The sequence below is a fragment of the Aulonocara sp. 'chitande type north' Nkhata Bay genome, linkage group LG22 (assembly GCF_057382095.1).
Source record: "Aulonocara sp. 'chitande type north' Nkhata Bay isolate Kocher_YH1m ecotype deep benthic linkage group LG22, A_spYH_male_GT1.1, whole genome shotgun sequence".
Classification (NCBI taxonomy): Eukaryota; Metazoa; Chordata; class Actinopteri; order Cichliformes; family Cichlidae; genus Aulonocara; species Aulonocara sp. 'chitande type north' Nkhata Bay.
This window is the reverse complement of record NC_141364.1, coordinates 19,015,426-19,036,146: the sequence shown is the minus strand read 5'-3', so window position 1 is coordinate 19,036,146 and position 20,721 is coordinate 19,015,426. Positions and strand designations below refer to the sequence as shown.

The following is a 20,721-nucleotide window of genomic DNA, read 5'->3' as shown; positions in this document are numbered from 1 at the left end:
ATCAGCTTGTTTAAATGTGCTGCAGGGTAAAGTCAAACTTTAAAACACATTGTGTATAATCCAAAGTGATAAAGCATATCTTAGTTTACCATCTGCTAACTGTTTACTCTTTTAATTGGTTTAACATTTAATAATTTTGATTGGACGACTTGTTTGAAGCACTTTAAACCTTTTGACTGTATTTTATTTATCAGGTTTAATAAAGTAAAGGATCATTCTGAAGTCAGTCTTCAGCTTAAAATGCCAAATTATTTCCTCCGTGATATTTGTAGTTTTTTTAAAATCAAAGCAAGTATGAATGATCTGAGGAGGTTAAATACTGGATATCATTATTCTCAGATTAATTTGATTGGTTGATGCATTACCTCATTTAATACCCACTGTATTTTGTGTGCTACGTGAGATCTGGTGCACTAGCCAAAGTGGCAGAAAAACACTGTAAATCTCTGCAGATTAAACATGAAGATGCATCTTTGATACAAAACATTTGAAATGTGCAGCGAGTAGCAAAAAAACAAACAAAAACAACCCCCCCCCCCCCCCAGAACAAAAAAACAAAAAACAAACAAAAAAAAACAGAACTCAATCTGCTCTGCAAACAAGCACCCACTGAACTTCCAGCTTTATGGGCGCTGCTCTGGCCTCTGACCTTCACGTGCAGAGAGGTGCTGTAATAGTGTGACGTTTACGCAGCAGACTGTGCCAGTCTGCTGAAAAGAAAGATCAGGACTGTATTGGCACTAACACAAACAGGCACAGTGTGCATGAAGGTCCAGAAATCAGAATTAGGCCCTCTGATTGTACAGCACGCTATAAACAGGCTCCAAAGTTACAGTTATCTTCATATATTTGGCTCTTGGAGCTCTGAACTGGCTTGTGGTTGGGTTAGTGTGAGAATCAAGTGTAGTTAAATGAGGCAAGTTTGGATTTCAGCATGAACAGCACCAAAACTTCACCCTGAACAAACTTAGGAGACAAACAGAAGAGGTGGGGAATTAAATTAAAATAAGAAAAAAACTAAACTAAACTAAAACACGGAGCATTTTGTTGTGTTATGATATCAGTAGCTCTCCGTTCATGGTTTAAACACTTCAAAGAATAATTTGTCTGTTTTTAGAGCAGACAAAAAGCACTTAAAAATAATCAAAACGTGTATGACATCATCTTTCCTGGACAGAGTCTGCAGGTCTTTAAGTCCTCTCTAAATACAGTATAATACATACAGTAAACACTCCACCCCCCAAACACAGGCACCACCATCACACATCTTGCATCATCCATCAGTGCTTCTCTCTGATTGGTTTTCTTTCTCTTTATCTCGGCTCTACCTTCTCTTTCTCTCTACATCTGTCACTTTCACACTAGGTGTTCCTGCTCCGTCCACTCTTCAGGTGACCGGTCCTCCTCTAACTGAAGGACGAGGTCTGAGTCTCTCTCCATTGCCGGGGCAGTGTGTGCGGGACTGTTTCCATGTTGGGAGTGTGAATGCGGGTGTGTGTGCGCTTCGTCCAGCGACAGGTCAGCCACACACCCTGCATCCACACCCTCTTCTCCAGCGTCTCTTTTTTCCAGCTCCAGAGTGCTCGGCCTCGACGTCTTCACGCCCTCGGCTCCCGGTGGGCCGGTCGCCGACCCTCTGCCTACTTCCGACTCGCCCTCCAGGGGCTGCCGGATGGGGGCGGAGGTCTGGCTCTCAGTCTCGGTGTGTGTGTCGGGAGAGGAGTCTGTCTCTGTGGTGGGCGGGGAGGGGATGAGAGCCAGGCTCTGCGGGTTATTCTGGGGGTTTATGTTGTTGTTAAACCAGGCCATGATGTTATCCAGCAGCTGAGCGCTGGCTGTGGGGTCCAAGGGCTCCAGGCTCTGAGGGTCACTGGGGGTGAAAGGGCCCCCTGGGGGAATCACTGGTGAGAGCAGCAGCTCTGGCTCAAGCTCTGGAGATGGGAGGCACAACTGGGTAGGGGGCTGGGGGTCTGATTTAGGGGGACGTTCGACGGCGTAGGCAGCAGGGCGCTCTGCAGTGTAAGAGCTGCTGTGTTCGGGGCAGGGGTTGTAGGAGCTGTCTGGTTTAGGGTTGCTGTTGTACGTGGCTGCATGTTCCCGGCTATAGGAACTAGGATGTGCAGGGTTTGGAGCGGGGAGGCAGGAGGCGGCGTGCTCAGCCTTGGCTAAATATGCACTCAAATGGCAGGAAGTCTGCTCTTTGCTGTCATAACGAGGGTCTGTGATGGTGATATGATCGAGCACATATGGGGCAGTCAGTGCACTCTGATCCTGTCTGTGGCTGCTGGGGTTGCTGCAGGCAGGTTCAGTGGTGTAAGGAGCAGCATGTGTACTGTGTATGTATGTGTGGTGTGAGCTGAGCTGCTCCTGCGTGTTTGTGTCCAGGTCGTAAGGAGTGGTTATGCTCCCCAGTTTCATAAGGCTGTCTCCCAGCTCCAGCAGCTCTGCGCTGAGGGAGGGAGGAGGCGGAGGGAGGGGGAGGGAGCTGGATACACAAGGCTGGGAGGTGGAGTCTGTCCTGTTAGGCGGGTGAGGAGGATCCAGGATGGACGCGGGGAAGGATGAGCCTCTGGCTCCTGGAGGACCCTCTGTGTTGAGAGAGTGTAAAACAGCATCGACCAGGTCTCCCGCTGGAGCCGCTCTTCTCTCCTGATCCACCCTCCCCTCCATCCCTCCCTCCAGTCCTCGTTCTCGGCGCGACTCCTGCAGCGACAGCTGGATGGCCAGAAGGATGTTGGGATCGTCTTCGTCGAGCGAGCCGAGCGCTCTCCTGCGACCCTCGCCCCTCTCCGTGCCTTCTGAAACACGAAATGTCACATTAAAGCACAGACTGCTGTGCGTGGCTTGATTACAAATTGATCCCAGTGATCGATGGCTCTGGGTGCTTCGACTGGAACAGACTGATGGAGCAATAAAGTAAAATCCCATTTACTGGTTGTCTTGTGCACTGACAAGACAATTTATTAATATAGGCAGGATCCAGAACAGAGTGTTTGCCAATATACTGCCTGTACCGGCTGTATACAGAACAATAAATTAATGAACACTACACTGTATTAATCTGAAAATTTTTTTTTGTTAAATACTTGATATAAGCCAGTTATACGGTGCATTAAAATGCTTGCCACACCTGTGTTGTCACTCCTCCTGCTGGTCTCTGGTGTGTTACTGCTGCTTCTAAGGCTGTGCAAACTCAGCATGTCTCCTCTGCGCCGTGGTCTGTGTCTGCGACGGTACTGGATGTCAGCATAATCCTGCAAAGAGTTATTCGAGTTCTATTATAAGAAAAAGACAACTTGAGGGAGCTATTTTGTGTCAGGCAGCATCAAAATCTCAAGCACAGAAAACAACATTCAGCCCATCATGCTTGTCCCTAAATATGCCAAAAAAAAAAACAAAAAAAAACTGGTGAATTACCTGCGACTGTCTCTCTCTTTGATCTGCTCCCAGTACGGAGTGCCGACTTCCCATCTTAACACACATAAGCAAACTATGTCAGCTGCTGCCGCCGCAGTCATGCATTAATACGACCTCATACACAAGTAGGTCACTAAAGCGGAGGTTTAGGAAGTAGCATTAGCGAGGCATGAGCCAAGATATTAGCAGAACGAAGAGAAGTTAGTGTTTGTGAGTGTGGTGTGACAGAAGGCGTTTGTGTTTACCTCAGGAGAAGCAAAGCCAAGGTACTCCCAATCCCACGATCCTCCAGGGTAACTGAAATGAATGTTAGCACACAATTACTTTTTTTAAAAACACATTTGAAGCAAACTAAACAACACTCAGCTTCAGTTTAAGTTCTTATGCCACTTCTTTATCCCCTGAATCCCTCTAAGTGGCTCTATGTAGTGAATTTGTTAACTTGAGCCAAAATTAGAACCATATTGTCTCTCTGTGCGTTGTGTGTGTGCTTTCTTACTTCCTGCGAGGAGGCTCTGGAGAGTCATTGGGAGCGACGCCACGGGCCACTGATGCCAAGAACTCCTGCCTCTTCTGCTGCACCAGGCGGGCCGCGCTGATGATCTTATGGCACGGCGTCCTCAGGTACGGACGGTTGACCTTCTGGGCCAGATCCTCTACGACCATCTCTAAGTCAGTCTGGGAGGACAAACAGAAGAAAGTGTTGAACACCGTCTTCCCCCCGTCAGACCGTGTAATCGTCTTGCAATCAACAGTGGTAGGTTGATCATGCTGCTCAACTTCTGCATGACCACTTGGTTGCATCAAGTACTTACACTTGCAAAAATAGCGCAATCACTGATTTTTCCTAATAAGAGGTTTCCATCCCATTTATAATCTAGTGTGACTGAAATGCGAAAAAACCCATTAAACCAACTCTTTTGCGTGTATATTTTAACAGATGTACCCAGTCCTCTGTCCACCAAGGCCATAATACACCCCAAAATTTGTTTATGTTCTACACAGTTTACCCCTACAGAGTCCAGGAATCCCTGTAGGCACTTCAGGGGTGTTAGTCCTGTTCATGCAGAGGATGCACACTTGTTGGATATATATTAAAATACCTGCATGAGCTCAAATATTTCTTTCTGGGTGCTGCCTTGCTGGAGGAAGAAGCCGTATGGGTAAGAGCACTTCAGCACGCGCCGCGTCTTCAGCAGCTCAGTCACGCCGTCCTCAATGAAGCGTGTGTCTGGGGGAGTGCCTTCACCTGCAGAAGAAAAGACACGTGTTTTATAGCTAGCCATGACTTTAATGAGCACAGGATTAATGTCTTATGACCCGGACGCACCAAAGCTTGGGTGTGAGTCTGAAAGGCATGACCTATTTGCGCTTTGGCAAAAACAAATATGCTATTCTCGGGCAAACGGCTTGCAGCTGACAAGCAGTTTACTCAGACTTCTTTTGAATCCTTTTCATGAGATCAGTGCAGGACACTTACGGCTAATGAAGGCCCTGCTCAGCTGCTCCATCTTCTCTTTAGCCGTTTTTAGCAGCTTTTGTTCCAACTAACACACACACAGACACACACAGACACACACAGACACACACAGAAGAGAGAATACACACACACCAAATGATCACGAGATGTTTCTCTGGAAGCATTTTAGATTTTTGGGCGAGGTTTGCATCGTTATGAACGTATCTGTCGAGTGTATTACCTTGTAACTGTGTTCATGGTTCTTGAAGCGAGTGTAGTAGTGCATGAAACGGTCCAGCTCCTGGAAACTTTTGTGCTTCTTTTCTGCCTGTAAAAAAGAAAAACTCTTACTTCATTTAAACTCCTCTGTGTGTGTGTGTTTACTCACTGTACTCAGTGAAAGAGACTGAACAACTTCTATATTTGTGTGAATACAGACTCACTCAGCTATACCTATTTAGCTGCTCATTAATACATATATCTAATCAGCCAATCACATGGCAACAACTCACTGCATGTAGACAGGGTCCAGACAACCATTTGAAGTTCAAATTGAACATAAGAGCGAGGAAGAAAGGTGATTAAAGTGATTTGGAACGTGGTGTTGTTGTTGGTCTGAGTATTTAAGAAACTGCTGATCTACTCTAAGGTTTACAGAGAGTAAGAAGAGAAAATATCCAGTGAGCAGCAGTTCTCTATGTGAAAATGCCCTGTAGATGCCAGAGGTCAGAGGAAAAAGGGCACACTGCCATGAGCTGATAGGAACACAACAGTAACTCAAACAACAACATTACAACTACGATATGCAGAAGAGCTAAGAACAGGAAACATACATGCTCAGTGAAATTTGACAGAGGATTGAAAAAAATGTTGCCTGGTCTGATGTGTTCCAATTTCTGCTGCCAATGACAAAGTCAAAAATAACATGATAGCATGGATCCATCCTGGCTTGTATCAACAATTCAGGCTGGTGTTGGTCATTTAATGGTGTGGAGGCCCCCTAGTACCAAATAACCATCGTCGAAACACCACAGCTGCTCCATCCCTATATGGCCACAATGTAAGAGTCTTCTGATTGCCACTTCCAGCAGGATTATGCACCTTGTGACCTCTGTGGCCTCCAGTCACCAGATCTCAATCCAATAGAGCATCTTTGGGATGCAGTAAAACACGAGATTCACATCACTGCTGGGCAGGCAACTGTGTGACCCTATTATGTCAATATGGACCAAAATCTAAGAGCAATGTTTTCAGGGGGAAAGGGGGTCCAACCAGGTACTAACAAACTGGACCAAAAAATAGTGTCCAGCAAGTGTTTTTACATCAGTGGAAGCTTATATGGGATAAAGTGTGTGTGTATTCTCCATTTTATGAGTGAGTAAGTGTTTATACCTCTACAGTCATCTCTTTGGACTGCTCTTCAAGTTGCTGGATGACCTCATAGCGAGTACAGCGATAGTAGCCACCTGTTGATGAGCTGTGTTTCTTCCACTCCTCCAGACAGATCCAACAGAAGTCATACTTACACTACACAGAGAGAAAAACACCAAGGTTAATTTATTAGGAATAAAATTAAATACAGAAAAAAATTTTAATACACCGAGCAATCAACATTCATGCCTTTAAACGAAGACACACAGCAGACAGAGTTTAGTGTTTACCTTAGCACACTGCATGTGGTTGCAGCCCTCATTCTTCTGAATGGGAGACTTGCAGTTGGCACACGGTTTGGAGTTGGTCAGCAGCCACAGGCAGTTAGCAGCATCCTCATAGGCCTCGCTCACACCTGCCACTGTGGGAAAGCACACACAAACACACAGGTGGACGCACACACATTAGCAACATCTCTGCAGTCTAACACCTGGCCTGCAGACACATTCCGGCACATTACGCAAATATTAGTGACTTAAACACCTGCCAGCATCACATAAAATACAGCAGGCACATCCAGATAAGACGTCCTGACAGCTGCTCTTAGCTACCATATTGCTGGGCAGTTAAAGTTACAGTAAAACAAACAAAACAGCACAGGCATACACTCTTCAGGCTTCATCTCTGTGACTTTCTGGAGCCAGTTCCTCCACATCTGACAATCACATGGCTCGTGGGCCTCGCCAAGGCACTCCCTGCAGACACCGGGAGATAAAGAGAGAAGTTAATAAAGTCAAATCCAGCTAACCAAGACTACATAAGCATAAGAGCAAACACAGAATCCTAAGAGTTTCTGGGAATAAAGAAAACAGAAGGGAACACAAAAGAAGTAAAAGTTTCTGATAAAACAGATTTGGCTGGCGTGGTTTCAGATTAAGCAGTAATAACTCTTTTTTGCGTAGTAAGTTAGAACATGTGTATGCACATTTCATAAAACAATATTTATTCATGCCATTATGATCTGTGTGCACAATGCTGACGTTACTGCTCACACAGCAGCCTTTGTCCAGCTGCATGAACATAAAATGACTATAATATTTAGGTGTTCGGGTTAAATAACACACTAGCCTGTAATGTAACAGATCCAGACTTGTGTCCGACTTTGCTAAATTACATGTCAGTGACAGTGTCAATAAAACATGGCCATGTCTGAATCATAAATCCTGCAGCTTACCAGCAGAAGAGGTGACCCTTTCCACAATCAACAGCAGGTGAGGGCAGAAGGGGGAAGCTTGATGGGTCAGTGTCCCCCGGGCCCGGTCGGGTCAGCCTCACCGCCCGCTCGCAACGAGCTGCAGGACACCAACGGATGGATGGATTGTTCTCCACAAATGCCTGCAAACGGGGATGTTGGAAACAATGTCAGAGAACAGACAGGGAATGTGACGAAACAAAGAAAATGTCACTAAATAGTGCAACAAGAAACAGAACAAAGGCCCAGTCTTGAAGAGAAGGTGCAAACAATTATTTTGATTTCTACCTTGATGTCAAACTGCAGATAGCGCTGGTCCATCTCTCTGGAAACCACACTCTCTATCACATGCACAGGCACAAGCTGGTAGCACTCATATGCTGGACAGAAGATATTATGAGCATCTCCCTCCTGAATTTTTACATTGAGGAACCTGAGAAAGACACACACACAGAACTGAGCTAAAACACATCTGCTTCAATAAAAAAAAAAACACACACGCTTACACACTGAATGTTCATGCGCGTACCCTTCCCAGCAGGCTCTGCAGAACTCGTGGCCACAGGACATGTCCACTGGGTCCTCAAAGACTGAGATGGAGCAGAGACAGATTCCACACTGCAGGGGGGACGGAGCAAATCAGTCACATGATTTCAAATTTTTATTTTTATTTTTTTATTTCTGTTGATAAGATTACTTCTCTTTGACATGTCATTTGACATCCTCATACACAGAGGAGAAATGCAATAGCAGAACCAGTTCAGGATGTTCTGTCTTTGATTAACTCTGTACTTTTGAGGCCACAGATTGCTGGACTGTTGTACTTTAGCCATATCAGACACTCTGGCATTTCTTCTACGGCCCAAACAGCTTTTATCTTATTCTGCAAATGTTCCACCTCACAGGTCAAACATTCTGAAAACCTAACAGAAAACCTCAATGTTGATTTTCAGGCAGACTTCCTTAAGACTGACAGTAAACCAGAGGCTAATGTTTATATGGAATGACAAAGAATTACTGCTGATGGCCTTGATCCCCTTTTTAGTAGGATTAGACATTAACCTGCAACCACTAGATAAATGAGACATCGTTTTCTGCCTTCAAAAAGAAAGCGCACAAAGAGTCTACCCTGTACTAAATATGCCTTCATACATGATCTATTTTTCATCATGAATGACTGATGTTCTTATATTAACATATATCACCACTGCTCACCATGGCCAGGCCCTCCTCTCCAGGCGTGAGGCAGCTGTCGGTGGTAGAAGTGAGAGTGAGAGTGAGGGGAGAGCGTGGGGTCCTAGGAGTGCGGGGGGAGGGCAGGGTGTCCCAGGCGTTGTACCCGCTAGGCGGTGGGGTCGGCATGGTGACACCAGAGCGCTGGCAGCAGCCCTCAGCGTCGGACATCCAGGCTTCCAGAAGCTTTTCTCTGTCCCAGTCTGAGCAAGTCAAACGTTATTAGAAAGACTGAGACAAACGCATGCATCGTGACAACAGCGCTGCGAGGGTTACTTAAGGTCACATATGAACGTCAACTTTATGACAAACCATGTGCTCGAAGCAGGGCCTCTGCAGTGAAGAGGGGGGCTTGCAGCATGTCGGCTGTCTCTACAATCAACATGTCCTTCAGCCTGCGCAGATCCTGAATCTTCAACCCCTCGTAAGGCTGAGAGGATACAGAGGGGGAGAAATGTTAGGAAGAGAGAAAAACCCGCAGTCAGAGAGAAGGTAAAAGATGGAAACAAAAACAGAATATAAAATATAAGACTGAAAAATGCTAAAAGAAGTGAAAAAGATAATGTGGAAACGATAAAAAGGACTGGGATGTGGGGCAGTCGGGGTTGGGGGTGGAGGTGGGTGAGACAGATTAAGCATTAGCATGGATTTGGCTGCAGGAAGGAAGATCAAAATGCTATCAGCTGGCAGCAGCCGCAGCTATACAGCGGTGCTGGTGACCTCGGTTTAATTGGGACTCTGAGAGACGTGGTGTGTGTATCTGTGGATCTGTGGATCTGTGTATTACTATATACGTGTAAGAACCACTGTAAGTTGTGGATTGTGAAGAGAGAACATCAACAAGGGACAATCTGGCCAAGAAGCTGGAGACCCAAGTAGAAATATTCTAAAAATCTATAAACAGTGTCTGCACAAATGCAGAACACAAAACACTAAGTACAGTTCAGGTTGGACACAGTGTTGAAACAAAATCACATACATGACCTTCAAAATACAGACAGCACATTTCGCCCCCAGATTGTTTTAATCTACACAGATTAGCAATGGTGACCTCACTGTCCTAAGATATATAGTCTTGAATCTGAAAAATAAACACACTGTACAAGTTCATGAGGGCAACCATCTACCTCTTTATCTTCACATGATTTAAATTTGACCTGCTATGCTTACGCTTATTTTCTGTCATATTCATGTTACAATGATAAACGCTTATGTTGATGTCCAAAGTTTCAAATAATGAGGTCAACGTGTGAATTAAGCAAAGCTATCCTTGATTAGTGCTGTGCCATATCATATAATGGCAATAATACTGGGCTTGTCTCATTGTGCAACAACACAGACAAGCAGACACGTCTGAGAGCGAAAGCTACGTGTCATTCTCTGATAACAATTCAGTATCTAAAAAAAGGAGCCACTACAGTACTTTGCAAAATATGCAAGAAACATTAAATTTGTTTCACCAATTGAGGCAAAACAAACCATTGAGTACAACCAGGCTATGAAGAAATGTGAGGAGCAGATACTAGCAATCAAAACTTAAATGACTGCACCGAGTCCCGCTGGAGCGCTCACTAGCTGCACTCTATATGACAAGAAGACCAAGCTGTGGGTGGAAATTACTGATGCATTTATATGGTGGTAAATGAGGGCTTTAAGCAACTGGTTAAAAAGCTTGACCCAAGATATTTTTGTGCTTATGCCATGTCACTGCTATTGTACGTTCATGCTGCTGCTGCTGCTCTGAATCAATGGCAGTAACTTAATGAAAAAGAAGAATGGAAATGCTATTCATTTCATTTGCACTAATAAATGCTGCTACCTGCAATCACAGATAATCTGCTATTCAGTATTTTGTTTTCTCCATTATCACCAAACCCTAGCATAGATATAGTCCACAAGTGAAAATAGGGAGCTGGAAATGCTCCACCTAAAGAGTAATCTGGTGTAATCACATTATTGCCATACATTTACCAGTCCTCATTATCTTCATAAAACAAAAAGTCGAACCTTAAATCTGATAAATATTTCAATTCTTGTTTGAATTTTTACACAAGAGTTGTTTTCTATGCAAAAATATAATCATAAGATCTAAATGAACATGCTTGTGCACAGTAAGGATACTCCTTGTCAAGCAAATGTTTTAAAGACTCAACAGTGACTAAAAAGCTTAAAAATAACTTAGGCCAGCAGGGAAACCCTACATCGGGTAACCACGGTCTCACCTCCTTGTACTGCAGCAGGTTGGTTTCACCGTGTGCGTCTGTGTGTGACTGCTGAGCTGAAGAGGAGGAGAAAACCATCTGCGACTCCAGGCTGAGGGCCAGCTCGGTGTGGTGGTGCCGCTCGGCGTGATCGCATGGCGTCAGCTTGTCTTCGTCCTCCACAAAAAGGTCCGCCTCACTCTGGATCAGCAGCTAGAGGAGGGACGAGGCAACAAAAGGAAGGGGAGAAAGAGATAATAGAGAGAAACAAGAAATTAAGGCACTTTCAACAAATGACGCAGAGGAAGGAAGAGGCAAAGACAATGGGAGCAAACAGCAGGAACACAAAGGGGAAGATGAGAAAACAACAGGACAGGAAACCAAAAATATGGGAAAGGGGAAGAGATGAAAAAAATTACAAAAGGAGCAAAGGCAGACAGTGAAAGAGATTTAAATCAACAGGAGTCAAAAGACAGTTTTTGGTAAGTATAGATCAAGAAGGTTGAAGGAAGGATGCAGAAGCCAACGGAAAAGTCTTTAAAGTTTTTATCTTAAAAAAATCGAATTTCTGATTTTCACAGGGTCGTACATTTGAGATTTATGAAAACTTTTATTCCAGAAGGTTAATTTTCTGCCGAAGTGCTCGTTTGAGCTGGTAAAATACAAAGCAGATATACGAGGAGTTGGCATAATTCAAAATCATTGGATTGTAGATTATTTGACTGTTCCAGTTACATAAAATACAGATCACCTGCAGAGAAAATAGGTGACCTTTGGGTAGTGACTACACATGCAAGCATTCATACAAGGTTAAAAGAGTCTGTTACTTAACAGACGTATCTGTATTTTACTGTCATTACAACCACTTCATATTCAAAAAGTGTATTTTAACTTTGAATCAACTAAACCACATTTTAAAAAAGGGTTAAATTATTGTTTTTTAAGCACTGCCCTGCTTTTTGACCTTTGGTTGAAGGTCAAACCTCTTTGTTGGACTCCAAACATTTTCATATGCATGAAAAACCCTGGAGTTTGAATAGCGTCCAAGACTTTGTCTCACCTCCACACAGCTCTTCATGCCTGCAGCGGCAGCATAGTGCAGACAGGTGCTGTGGTGGTTGTCGGTGGCGTTAACATTAGCTTTCTCGTACTGGCCTCCCTCTAGCCTGGCCCCAGTCCAGTTCAGGATCATCTGGTAATGGAAAGACACACCACATGTGTCAGCTGTGGCTTCATAGAATGCAGTTTATTCCCACTACCATGCAAGCGTAGACACTAATCTATATTTGCCCCCCCCCCCCGTGCGTCTGTACCTGCAGGCAGTCTGCACGGCGCTGCTCGTCCCTCTGTGGTCTGGCCAGTCGTGGTGACAGCGCTCCCTCTGGCAGCAGCAGGATCTGTGGGCCTTGGCACAGCACATGCAGGCAAGTCTCATTGTGCACATTGCGCTTGTTGGGGTTTCCTTCTTTGCTGAACAGGAAGGACCTAAATGATGCAGACAAGAATGAAGAGATTAGATAAAAGAGGGTAAAACCGGTTCAGAGGTATTCACATGTGAGGTGGAAAGAGAGGAAAGGCCTGACAGTAACAGGAGGAAGGCTTGAAACAGAGTCAAAGAGAAGAGGAAGATGAATTATGGAAGTAAAATGGACAGTGAAATGAAGAGACAAGGTAAAGATGGCATAATATCGACTATTTCTGTTTAACATCTTTGAGATAATGGACATGCTGGCTGACGGGTGTGAGCGCAAACACATGCACACAAACACACACACTTAGCGGGTGATGGATGTGCCAGTTGCTCTGGGAGTAAGACTGTAGCTGCAGTTCTGTTTAGTAAAATAGTTTCCCCTGCTTTATGTCTGTGGAAACCTCCATTTACTGATTACCTCTCCACTCTTTTATATGCCTCAGCACCTTTCCCTTTTCAAGTTTCTTTTTACATTTTAAAAACCAAAGTCTCTTTTTGTTTTTCCCCCCACACTTTCCTATTTGCGATAAAGCCAGCGAGGAAAAACAGATTCTTTTTCATCAGCGGCACAGCACAAATAGTGTTGCACATAAAATGATTCTCTCTAATGCAAATCCAATAAAAGGAGAAGAAAAAAATAGGATGTCACAGGATTGACAATTGTAAGGACACCAGCTGAAAAGATTTTGTAAAGCCTCGCCCTCTCTTGCACAATTTGGACACGGCAGTCGATGCTTCTGAATTTGAAGTTTCTCAGTGTGTAGTCCTTCAGTCTATTCCTCCACTGCTGCCCTGCTTTTCCACTTTTGACCCTCTTATCCTGTCAGCCACAAGCCCCTGCAGCTTCTCTCTAATGACAGTGCACTGCCAATTCATCCGCACAGCAATAATCACTAATTATTCCCTCCCAACCCCAACCCAATACCCCCTCCACCACCACCTCGACACACATATGCATGCACAAATCCCGATGTTCAGGATGGATGGCCCTAATATAAGCAGGCTGTGGGGAGGTCACATGTTTTGTGTTGTTGCTGTGAAGTTATTAGTGGAGGGCAGGAAACCTCAGCGGAGCGTTAAAACTAACTACTTTGTCGTACACATGGCTGAAAAGCAAATCAGCTTGAGGAGACTCAATGCGTCCAAGATATAAATAAAAAAATAAATAAATGAAGTCGGCAGTTGAAATGTACTCTTTTGATTCTTTCAACAAAAGAAAAACAAACTGTTCACAATGACGTCCGAGTTGTTATTTACATATTTTTTCCTGTGACTTGTCGTGGAGGAAGGGTTACACTTCCTGAACTACACCCAGTTTTCCAGTAATAGGTCTACTTGAGATTTTCCAGTTTGCACTTCTCACGGGATTACTTGCCAATTCGACCCACAGAGACGACTAGCAGAGAGCGAATAAACACGAAGCAGATACGTGTTAAAAATAATCTGAAACAGACTCTCCATCCACCAGCCCACGCTCGTCCTCTGTGAGTCTTTATTTTGTCTGAGATTTCTCGGTTGTCTCTCTATTGCCACTGTCCAACTGAACTGCTGGAACAAAGAAGCCTTTCCTCTGATGCTTATCAGGAGCAGAGCGCTGCGTTCAGCACGCCTCTCTGGCCCATTATAGGTTAGTAGGAAGGAACACAAATAGCACATGGATTGATTCACTGTGTTATATTCTCAGACGCATTAAGCAGTTGCCGAGTCTCAGTTTTTTTCCACCTCCTTTAAACACAAACGGCCGTGTGCACACATGCAGATAGACAGATAATGAACCCCCCGCCCCCCGACCCCCCGTAATCATGGTAAGAAAGGCTAAGAGAGAGGACAAATGGGAGGAGGAGGAGAGGAGGAAGACTACTGAGTCACTGAATCAGCTGTCATGGTCAAGGCCAGCAGCTTGATTATCTCTGCAGGAGGTAACAAAGGCCCACTGGTGTGCTGCTTGCTATATTTTTCTATAGTTTGACCCCTTTTCTTAAGGCTGTGTTTGACTTAGTGACTCTGTGGTTTTTGTCAGTCTGTTGACTTGATTGCTGTTGATGGTGCTGTCTGTCTATTTCTGCGAACTCTTGTTTTGAGAAAGTGTGCAGGCGGTGAAACTCCTCACAGCACAATAGCCATGCAATGAATTCAAATCTTTTAATACTCTTAAAGAGGAACTGTAGTGATTTAGCACCGCACTTCATTAAGCAGAGAGACTCACAAGAAAGAGCTTTAAAGGAATGTACACAAAAGCGGATGGAATTTCCCAGTAAGACTTGCATAGTACTGGAAACACACAAGCCTTAGATCAGATCTGCCTCTCCAGCATCCTTATCAACTTCTCAAAATTGTAATACAAGCTTAGTCCACATACTCTGTGAAGTCTATGAAGCTTTACATGAGATGACCTGAACAGCTGTATTTTCAGACATTAGGAAGCTTCGTGCTGATGCAAAAATATTCTAACAAGAAGCAAGAAATGTGCCAGTGAAGCTAAAAATACTGAAATGTTTTAGTTACTTTATTTACCAGGATGTTGCGTTTGTCTTTGACTTCACTACAGTGTGAATGTCTCGCTAGTTTCTCTGTAATTTCTCTCACCAGATTTCAGTTTGTGGCTATTACTGCGTGTGTGCGAGAGAGCAAGCAGGCGGGGCACAGTAGAGCAAGCAGCATGGTAGCAGAGCAGGAGTGCTACTTGAGTTTATGACAACTCGTTAGCCTGCAGCAAACATCCAAGAGGTGTTAATTTGTCGAACAACCAAAGGCGGACAGATGCTGGAAGCTACTTAGACCACAAGTAGCTCAGTGTCTGATTTATAGAGGAACCACCTAAGGCCTCAATCACACAGGCCTAGAGATTGGTCAGTGACCATCCGGTCAACCACCGTTCACAAAGGAAAAATTTGTTGGCAAGAGGTAGTTTGAAGCTGCTGCTTTTTGATAGGTGAAATTTGTCGCAAAGAGGATACTGCACTGACAGCCACTTTTCAACTGCTTTGGTTGCTAGCAGGTTCGTGCGATTGCTTGTAGTTTGTATGAAAGATGCCGACTTGTCTGCAAATGCTTGCAAAGTGACAGTGAAACTGTGAGATGTGCGATGCAAAGTGAGACTGACAGATGGAGACCAGAGACTCTCCCATCCCCGCCATCCACTGTTCTTTCTGTATATTTAGGGCTGTGCAGTTTCTATGTCTGGAATGGTGATTGTACAACTTTTACACAGAAGGCTACATTCTCCACTTCTGGTTTGTGAAGCATTCTCAAGTGTCACTAGAGCTCTTAAGAGTAAATACCAAGTGTTTACAGACAAGTCGGCATCTTCCATGCAAACTACAGGCAATCTGCTATCAACCAGAGTAATCACAAAGAAGTTTTCAATGCAGCACTCTCTTTGCGATCAATTTCCAGCAACCATTCGCCAACCAGTCAGGGAATAACATTTTTCCCTAGCGACCAGCAGGGAGCAGCAATCAGTCTCGAGGTCTGCGTGACTGAGGCCTAACAAATCCAGCAGGACCAGCTCGTTTCAAAGACAGCAGGGGAGCAATACTTAAGCCAAGTTTTCTTCTGTGCTGAATAACACAAAACAAAACAGAATGACAGAAAACAGCTGTTGTGTGCACGGTCAGCCTAGAAATAGCAGTTCTGATAACAGGTCCCGTGAACTCATCGCGTATTAAAACAACAACAAAAAAAATAAAAATCAGAACCTTTAACGAGACTCTCAGAAGTGCTCATTCAAGCCATTGGTCATTTTTGAGATGGTGGCTTGCAGTTTTATATCTTACAAAGTAAGTGCCTTTAAGGGTCTAACTACATTTTATTTCCACAGCTCCTCATGGCTAATGCACTTTCCCCGCTCCCTGTAACATCATTTACATAATCTTACAGTATATATGCGACTGGCGTCTTTGGGCCTCCGCACATTAAGTGGCCTTTCTTGCCATCAAAGGCAATTACAGATATGGTGATTCTCAGAAATGTCTTAAATCTGACATGCTGCTAATTGTTATTCAATTTAACATGACTCACTGCCCTCCTAACTGCACTGGATAACTGCTGCATTGCATGAGACTGACTTTTACCTGAGCAGACGTGTCATGGCGTGGCGGCACACATAGTGCATGGGTGTGTTGTGCTGGTACTGCTCTCCATACGATGCGTTTGGGTCCAGACCATCCCTGAACTGAGGGTTGCCCTCGTACAGCTGCCAGGCCAGGGCCTCGTCACCGTTCACAAGGGACTTGCGGAACTTGGTGGCTGTGTTTCCCATCGCTTCGGGCTCGCAAACGGCCACCTAAAACGAAGCTGTGGCCAATGCCTCACTACTCCTCTCTTCCTCCTCCTCCTCTTTCTCCACCCCCCCGTACTCCACAGGTCACGACTTAGAGCAACATGGTTCAGCGTTTCCTTCCCTGCAAAGAAGAGAAAGGTGGGAATTGGTTAGAGAGAAAATGAAGTTGGAAAGAAGGAATAAGAGCAGATGAAAAAAAGGCAAACAATCGATTGAGTCCATTCATTGATTAGCTGTGTGTTAGATGGACAGATGCCATTTTATAGAAAATAGAAAAGAAAACAGAGAGACAGAAAAAAAAGACAGTTGTAAAGAAGCCAGGCCAGAGGGGAAGGTTGATGATATCCAAGCCATTGATTTGTTAGTTGGTTGATGAAAGACACAGTCGATATTACCACAACTGACCATTCTGGACCATTGTGTGTCCAGTTAGGTCACTGTTGTAAGATAAAAAAAAAAAATCTGCATGTCTTCGACTGTTTACATGCTCTTCTGCTACTGAGACTCTGAGAGTGTGTTAAACCATGCAGCACTAACATGCTGGACCCAAACCAGTTTTACTTTGGCCCTCAGCCGCTAAACGAAAGAATCACAAGCGTCATAGCTATGGCTGCCCCAGCAGAGCTTACTCTCCCAGCAACAGCTTATAAACCTACTGCAGATTCACAGGTTATCAAAATATAACCGTTGGATTCCCACCATTTCCTTAAAAAGAAAAACTGGCCTGGAAAGCTTCCCCCCCCCCCCATATCTATCTATATATATATATATATCTATATATATCTATCTATCTAATCTATCTATATCTATCTATCTAATCTATATATATCTATCTATCTCTATATCTATATATATATATATGTATATATATATCTCAAGCAATATAAGAGATGAGAGATATGGGACACAAACAAACACTTCTGTCCTTTCACATATTGTACATTATCTCTGCTTGATGTACACGTCTTCTCCACCTCTCCTTCTTTCTCTCTCTTACTCACAAACACTTACACAGTTTGGTGTGCCTTTAACACACGGTATTACATGCTGTAATGAGTGGACTGTGTAATGAGTGCATGGGCCTCTGTGTGTATTGCGCTGTTGAGGGTATCATTACAGTCTTCATTCTATAGCCATCTGTCTGGCCTTCACAAAGAGCCTCTTTTTAGCCCGGCTACAGTTGGCCGCTGGCTGGCCGGGCTCTGGAACATTTGAATAACATGGCTGACTGCCTCCCTTTTCTTTGCTGTGACAGAAAGGGACACAGACAGGAAAAATACACACTGACAGACCGGTGAATAATAGCCACTGCAAGTTCTCTTGTGATGCACACAGCAGACCGGATCTTGTGTGTGTTTGTGTATATCTGGAGGGAGGTCGTGGAGGGGGTCGTGGGGGGGTGGTGGTGGTGGTGGGGACTGTAGTTAATAGGTCAGTCTGTCTGTTTGGCTCTGTTTTGTGCATACTGGTTTACTTCCAGTTCACTTCACATCTCCACGTACCTCCCTCTCTGTCTCTCATACTAAATAAGGACAGGAAGTTTGGACATGAAGGAATTTTGGAATTCCAGCGATCACAAGTGCCGCTGTTCACAGTGGAGTGCAGCTATTGACTTTATTACACATCATTCGATGGTGGGGTGGAACTGAGGCACAGTAAGTGTTCCACTGCTTGTTAACTTGGCACTCATCTGCTAGGCTGAATTTCAGAGGCATGTTTTATGAATCACGCTTGAAAGTCAACAATATTTAGTTAGCCTCATAACACAGAGCTACTCAGAACAGGCCTCTGATACATATGGTCTTCCCCATTTTAGGCAATGCAATAGTTGTGACGTAATGACTCATGAGCTCAAGAATCCTAAACACATGAATCCCGTCAGATGACTCCCACTAACAAGGACTCAGTCATGGTGCTCGAGCTTCTCGGAAACCCAGTCAGCAACACACCCCCATTTAGACCAAATCACGCAAAAAAAGCAATTTATGGTGAAAGTTTGGAAAGAGTCTGCAACTATTGCAACAAAACAAGTAATGGATTGCTCTTTGCTTTCTTTTTTTTTTTTTTTTTATAGACAAATGAATCACTTAATATCAAACAAGATTCAATGTCATTAGGATTTTGACTAGCAGTTATTTTTTACTTATTTATTAGCAGTCTAGTCTCATCCTTAGTCAATAAAATGACAGAAAACAGTTGTTTCAGTGTCATAAATTGTAAGATGACACAAAAAAGACTGTCCTTACTGACCAGTGATTTATAATAGCATTCATACCAGCAAATCTGAATTTTAGAGAAGACAGAATATGGCAGTGTGTGGCTGAGGGACCGGGTTGTGGATTATTTTTCTGCTGATCCAATAACTGACTAATGATTTGAGATCTAATTACAAAACAGGCATTCAATGCTGGGTTTCAGTCAGTCCTGTTAGGCAACAGCTTAAAAGGAAAAACCATACCCTCTTTCCCCTATAGTGTGGGGATCAAGTTGCTCGGTTATGTTGGTGGTGGGTTGGATGACAATGCAACCATTTGTAGGGCACACTGGGTCACTGAACAGTTTAATACGCATGAAAATGATAATAATATTATTTAAGTCCAACTGAAACACCTATTAGGAGAAATTTTGGACTGATGCAACAAATTTAGCATTATCGTGTTTATCAAAGCTGGAGGGATGGAGGGCCTTCCCGAGCATTTTACAGCCAACCCCAAAGAGTCCTGAAGCTGTTCTGAAAACACACACACACTTTGTTTGAGGGTTTCCTTGAATTTACCAATCTTACGTTCCTCTGATTTTTAGGTTTTACCAGTTATGATGTGCTGCAAACTATTGTGAAAGTAAATTCAAAGAGGATCAAAGCATTTACGTTCAACCTGTCACAAGCCTAATTTAAAGCGATCGCTTTAAATGAAAAACAAAAAACAATCAAACACACATAAAACATGACAGCCACTGGAGTGTTGCTGCTGTTATCAAAAGTTGCTGTCAGCTGTAACACGTCAGTGGTAAAACCTACCCAAACTCTGGGCAATCAAGCCACTCTATAACTGCTGCGGGACAATGTATGGTCGTTAAAAGGGGCATAAAACTTATGAGTCAAAGGCAGAAGCTGCGTTACAACATTAATAATAATAAAAATAATACGATAATACAGCGCGACTGACTTCACTAGCAGCTGGGCATTTTACCAAAATTAGCTGGGTCGCCGTATATCGGCTAAATATTCAGGTCAGACCTCGTGTGGGTGTCTCCGAAGTGTGTCAGCATGAAATGGAGCACAAAACAAACAGTGGCCGACTTCTCTCTTCATGTTTGTGTCCATGCGGCCCCTTGGTTAAAGCTCCTTTGTTCAGCAACCGTACAGTCTGCTTGAATTACTACCCCAACTGGGAAGCGAGTAGTAGGTGTGTAGTTTCTGTAATGCTGCCGAACAAAACCCTTTGCCGGTAGTTTTAACGTTTTCGCAGGTTGTGGCGGCGCCGCTGGGAAGCGTTAACACCCAGTGCAGCTTACCTTTCTGCCGTTACCGACGCTAGCAAAGCGTCTATTTTCCTGTCTCAGGTTAACGTTAGCGAGATATGTTAGCCTCAACTACCTACAGCCGGGCAGCATCTCCGTCGCTCTACTTACACGGTCGTCTCACTTGGTCACTTCATTCGGAAACTTGCATACATCCAGGGACATTATCCTGTGGCTGTCATTCGCATCCCCGGCTGCGGTTCCGCTGGACCATCCTCTCTGCCACCGGACCCGGTGGGGACAATGATGCTGTTGCCGACAGCGGAGGGGCGAGACTGACTTCGTTCTCTGTGTTGTTGTTGCTGCCAAAGGGAAAAGCGTGTTGCGCATGCGCAGCACTACCTGTCACGCAGAGAGCTTTCACCGGATTGGTCGGCTATCTGCGCTCGCTGGTTGGTTGGTTAAGGTCAATATCAGTTAAGAAAATAATAATAATAATAATAATAATAATAATAATAATAATAATAATAATAATAATAATAATAATAATTTTAAAATGTAATTAAACTTTAA

At 44.0% G+C, this 20,721-nt stretch overlaps 1 protein-coding gene across 4 annotated transcripts; it reads right to left on the bottom strand.

The window, feature by feature from the left end:
- Positions 1-555: 555 nt before the first annotated feature.
- On the bottom strand, positions 556-20,504 carry LOC147304040 (ankyrin repeat and IBR domain-containing protein 1-like). Of its 4 annotated transcripts, none has more exons than XM_086280153.1 (21): positions 20,320-20,504; positions 16,478-16,807; positions 12,247-12,418; positions 11,994-12,125; positions 10,955-11,146; positions 9,045-9,162; positions 8,715-8,935; positions 8,029-8,117; positions 7,788-7,932; positions 7,482-7,642; positions 6,914-7,002; positions 6,538-6,668; positions 6,269-6,403; positions 5,118-5,204; positions 4,898-4,964; positions 4,521-4,666; positions 3,917-4,095; positions 3,663-3,714; positions 3,418-3,471; positions 3,131-3,254; positions 556-2,900 (listed from the first exon to the last, which is right to left on the bottom strand). In XM_086280153.1, the coding sequence occupies exons 2-21, from the start codon at positions 16,663-16,665 to the stop codon at positions 1,357-1,359; spliced, it is 4,026 nt and encodes a 1,341-aa protein (XP_086136279.1). In that variant the 5' UTR covers positions 16,666-16,807; positions 20,320-20,504; the 3' UTR covers positions 556-1,356. The 4 variants fall into 4 exon arrangements, with proteins under 4 accessions (XP_086136279.1, XP_086136281.1, XP_086136280.1 ...); XM_086280155.1 differs by having other exon boundaries at positions 556-2,798; XM_086280154.1 differs by lacking the exon at positions 3,418-3,471.
- Between the last annotated feature and the right edge of the window lie 217 nt (positions 20,505-20,721).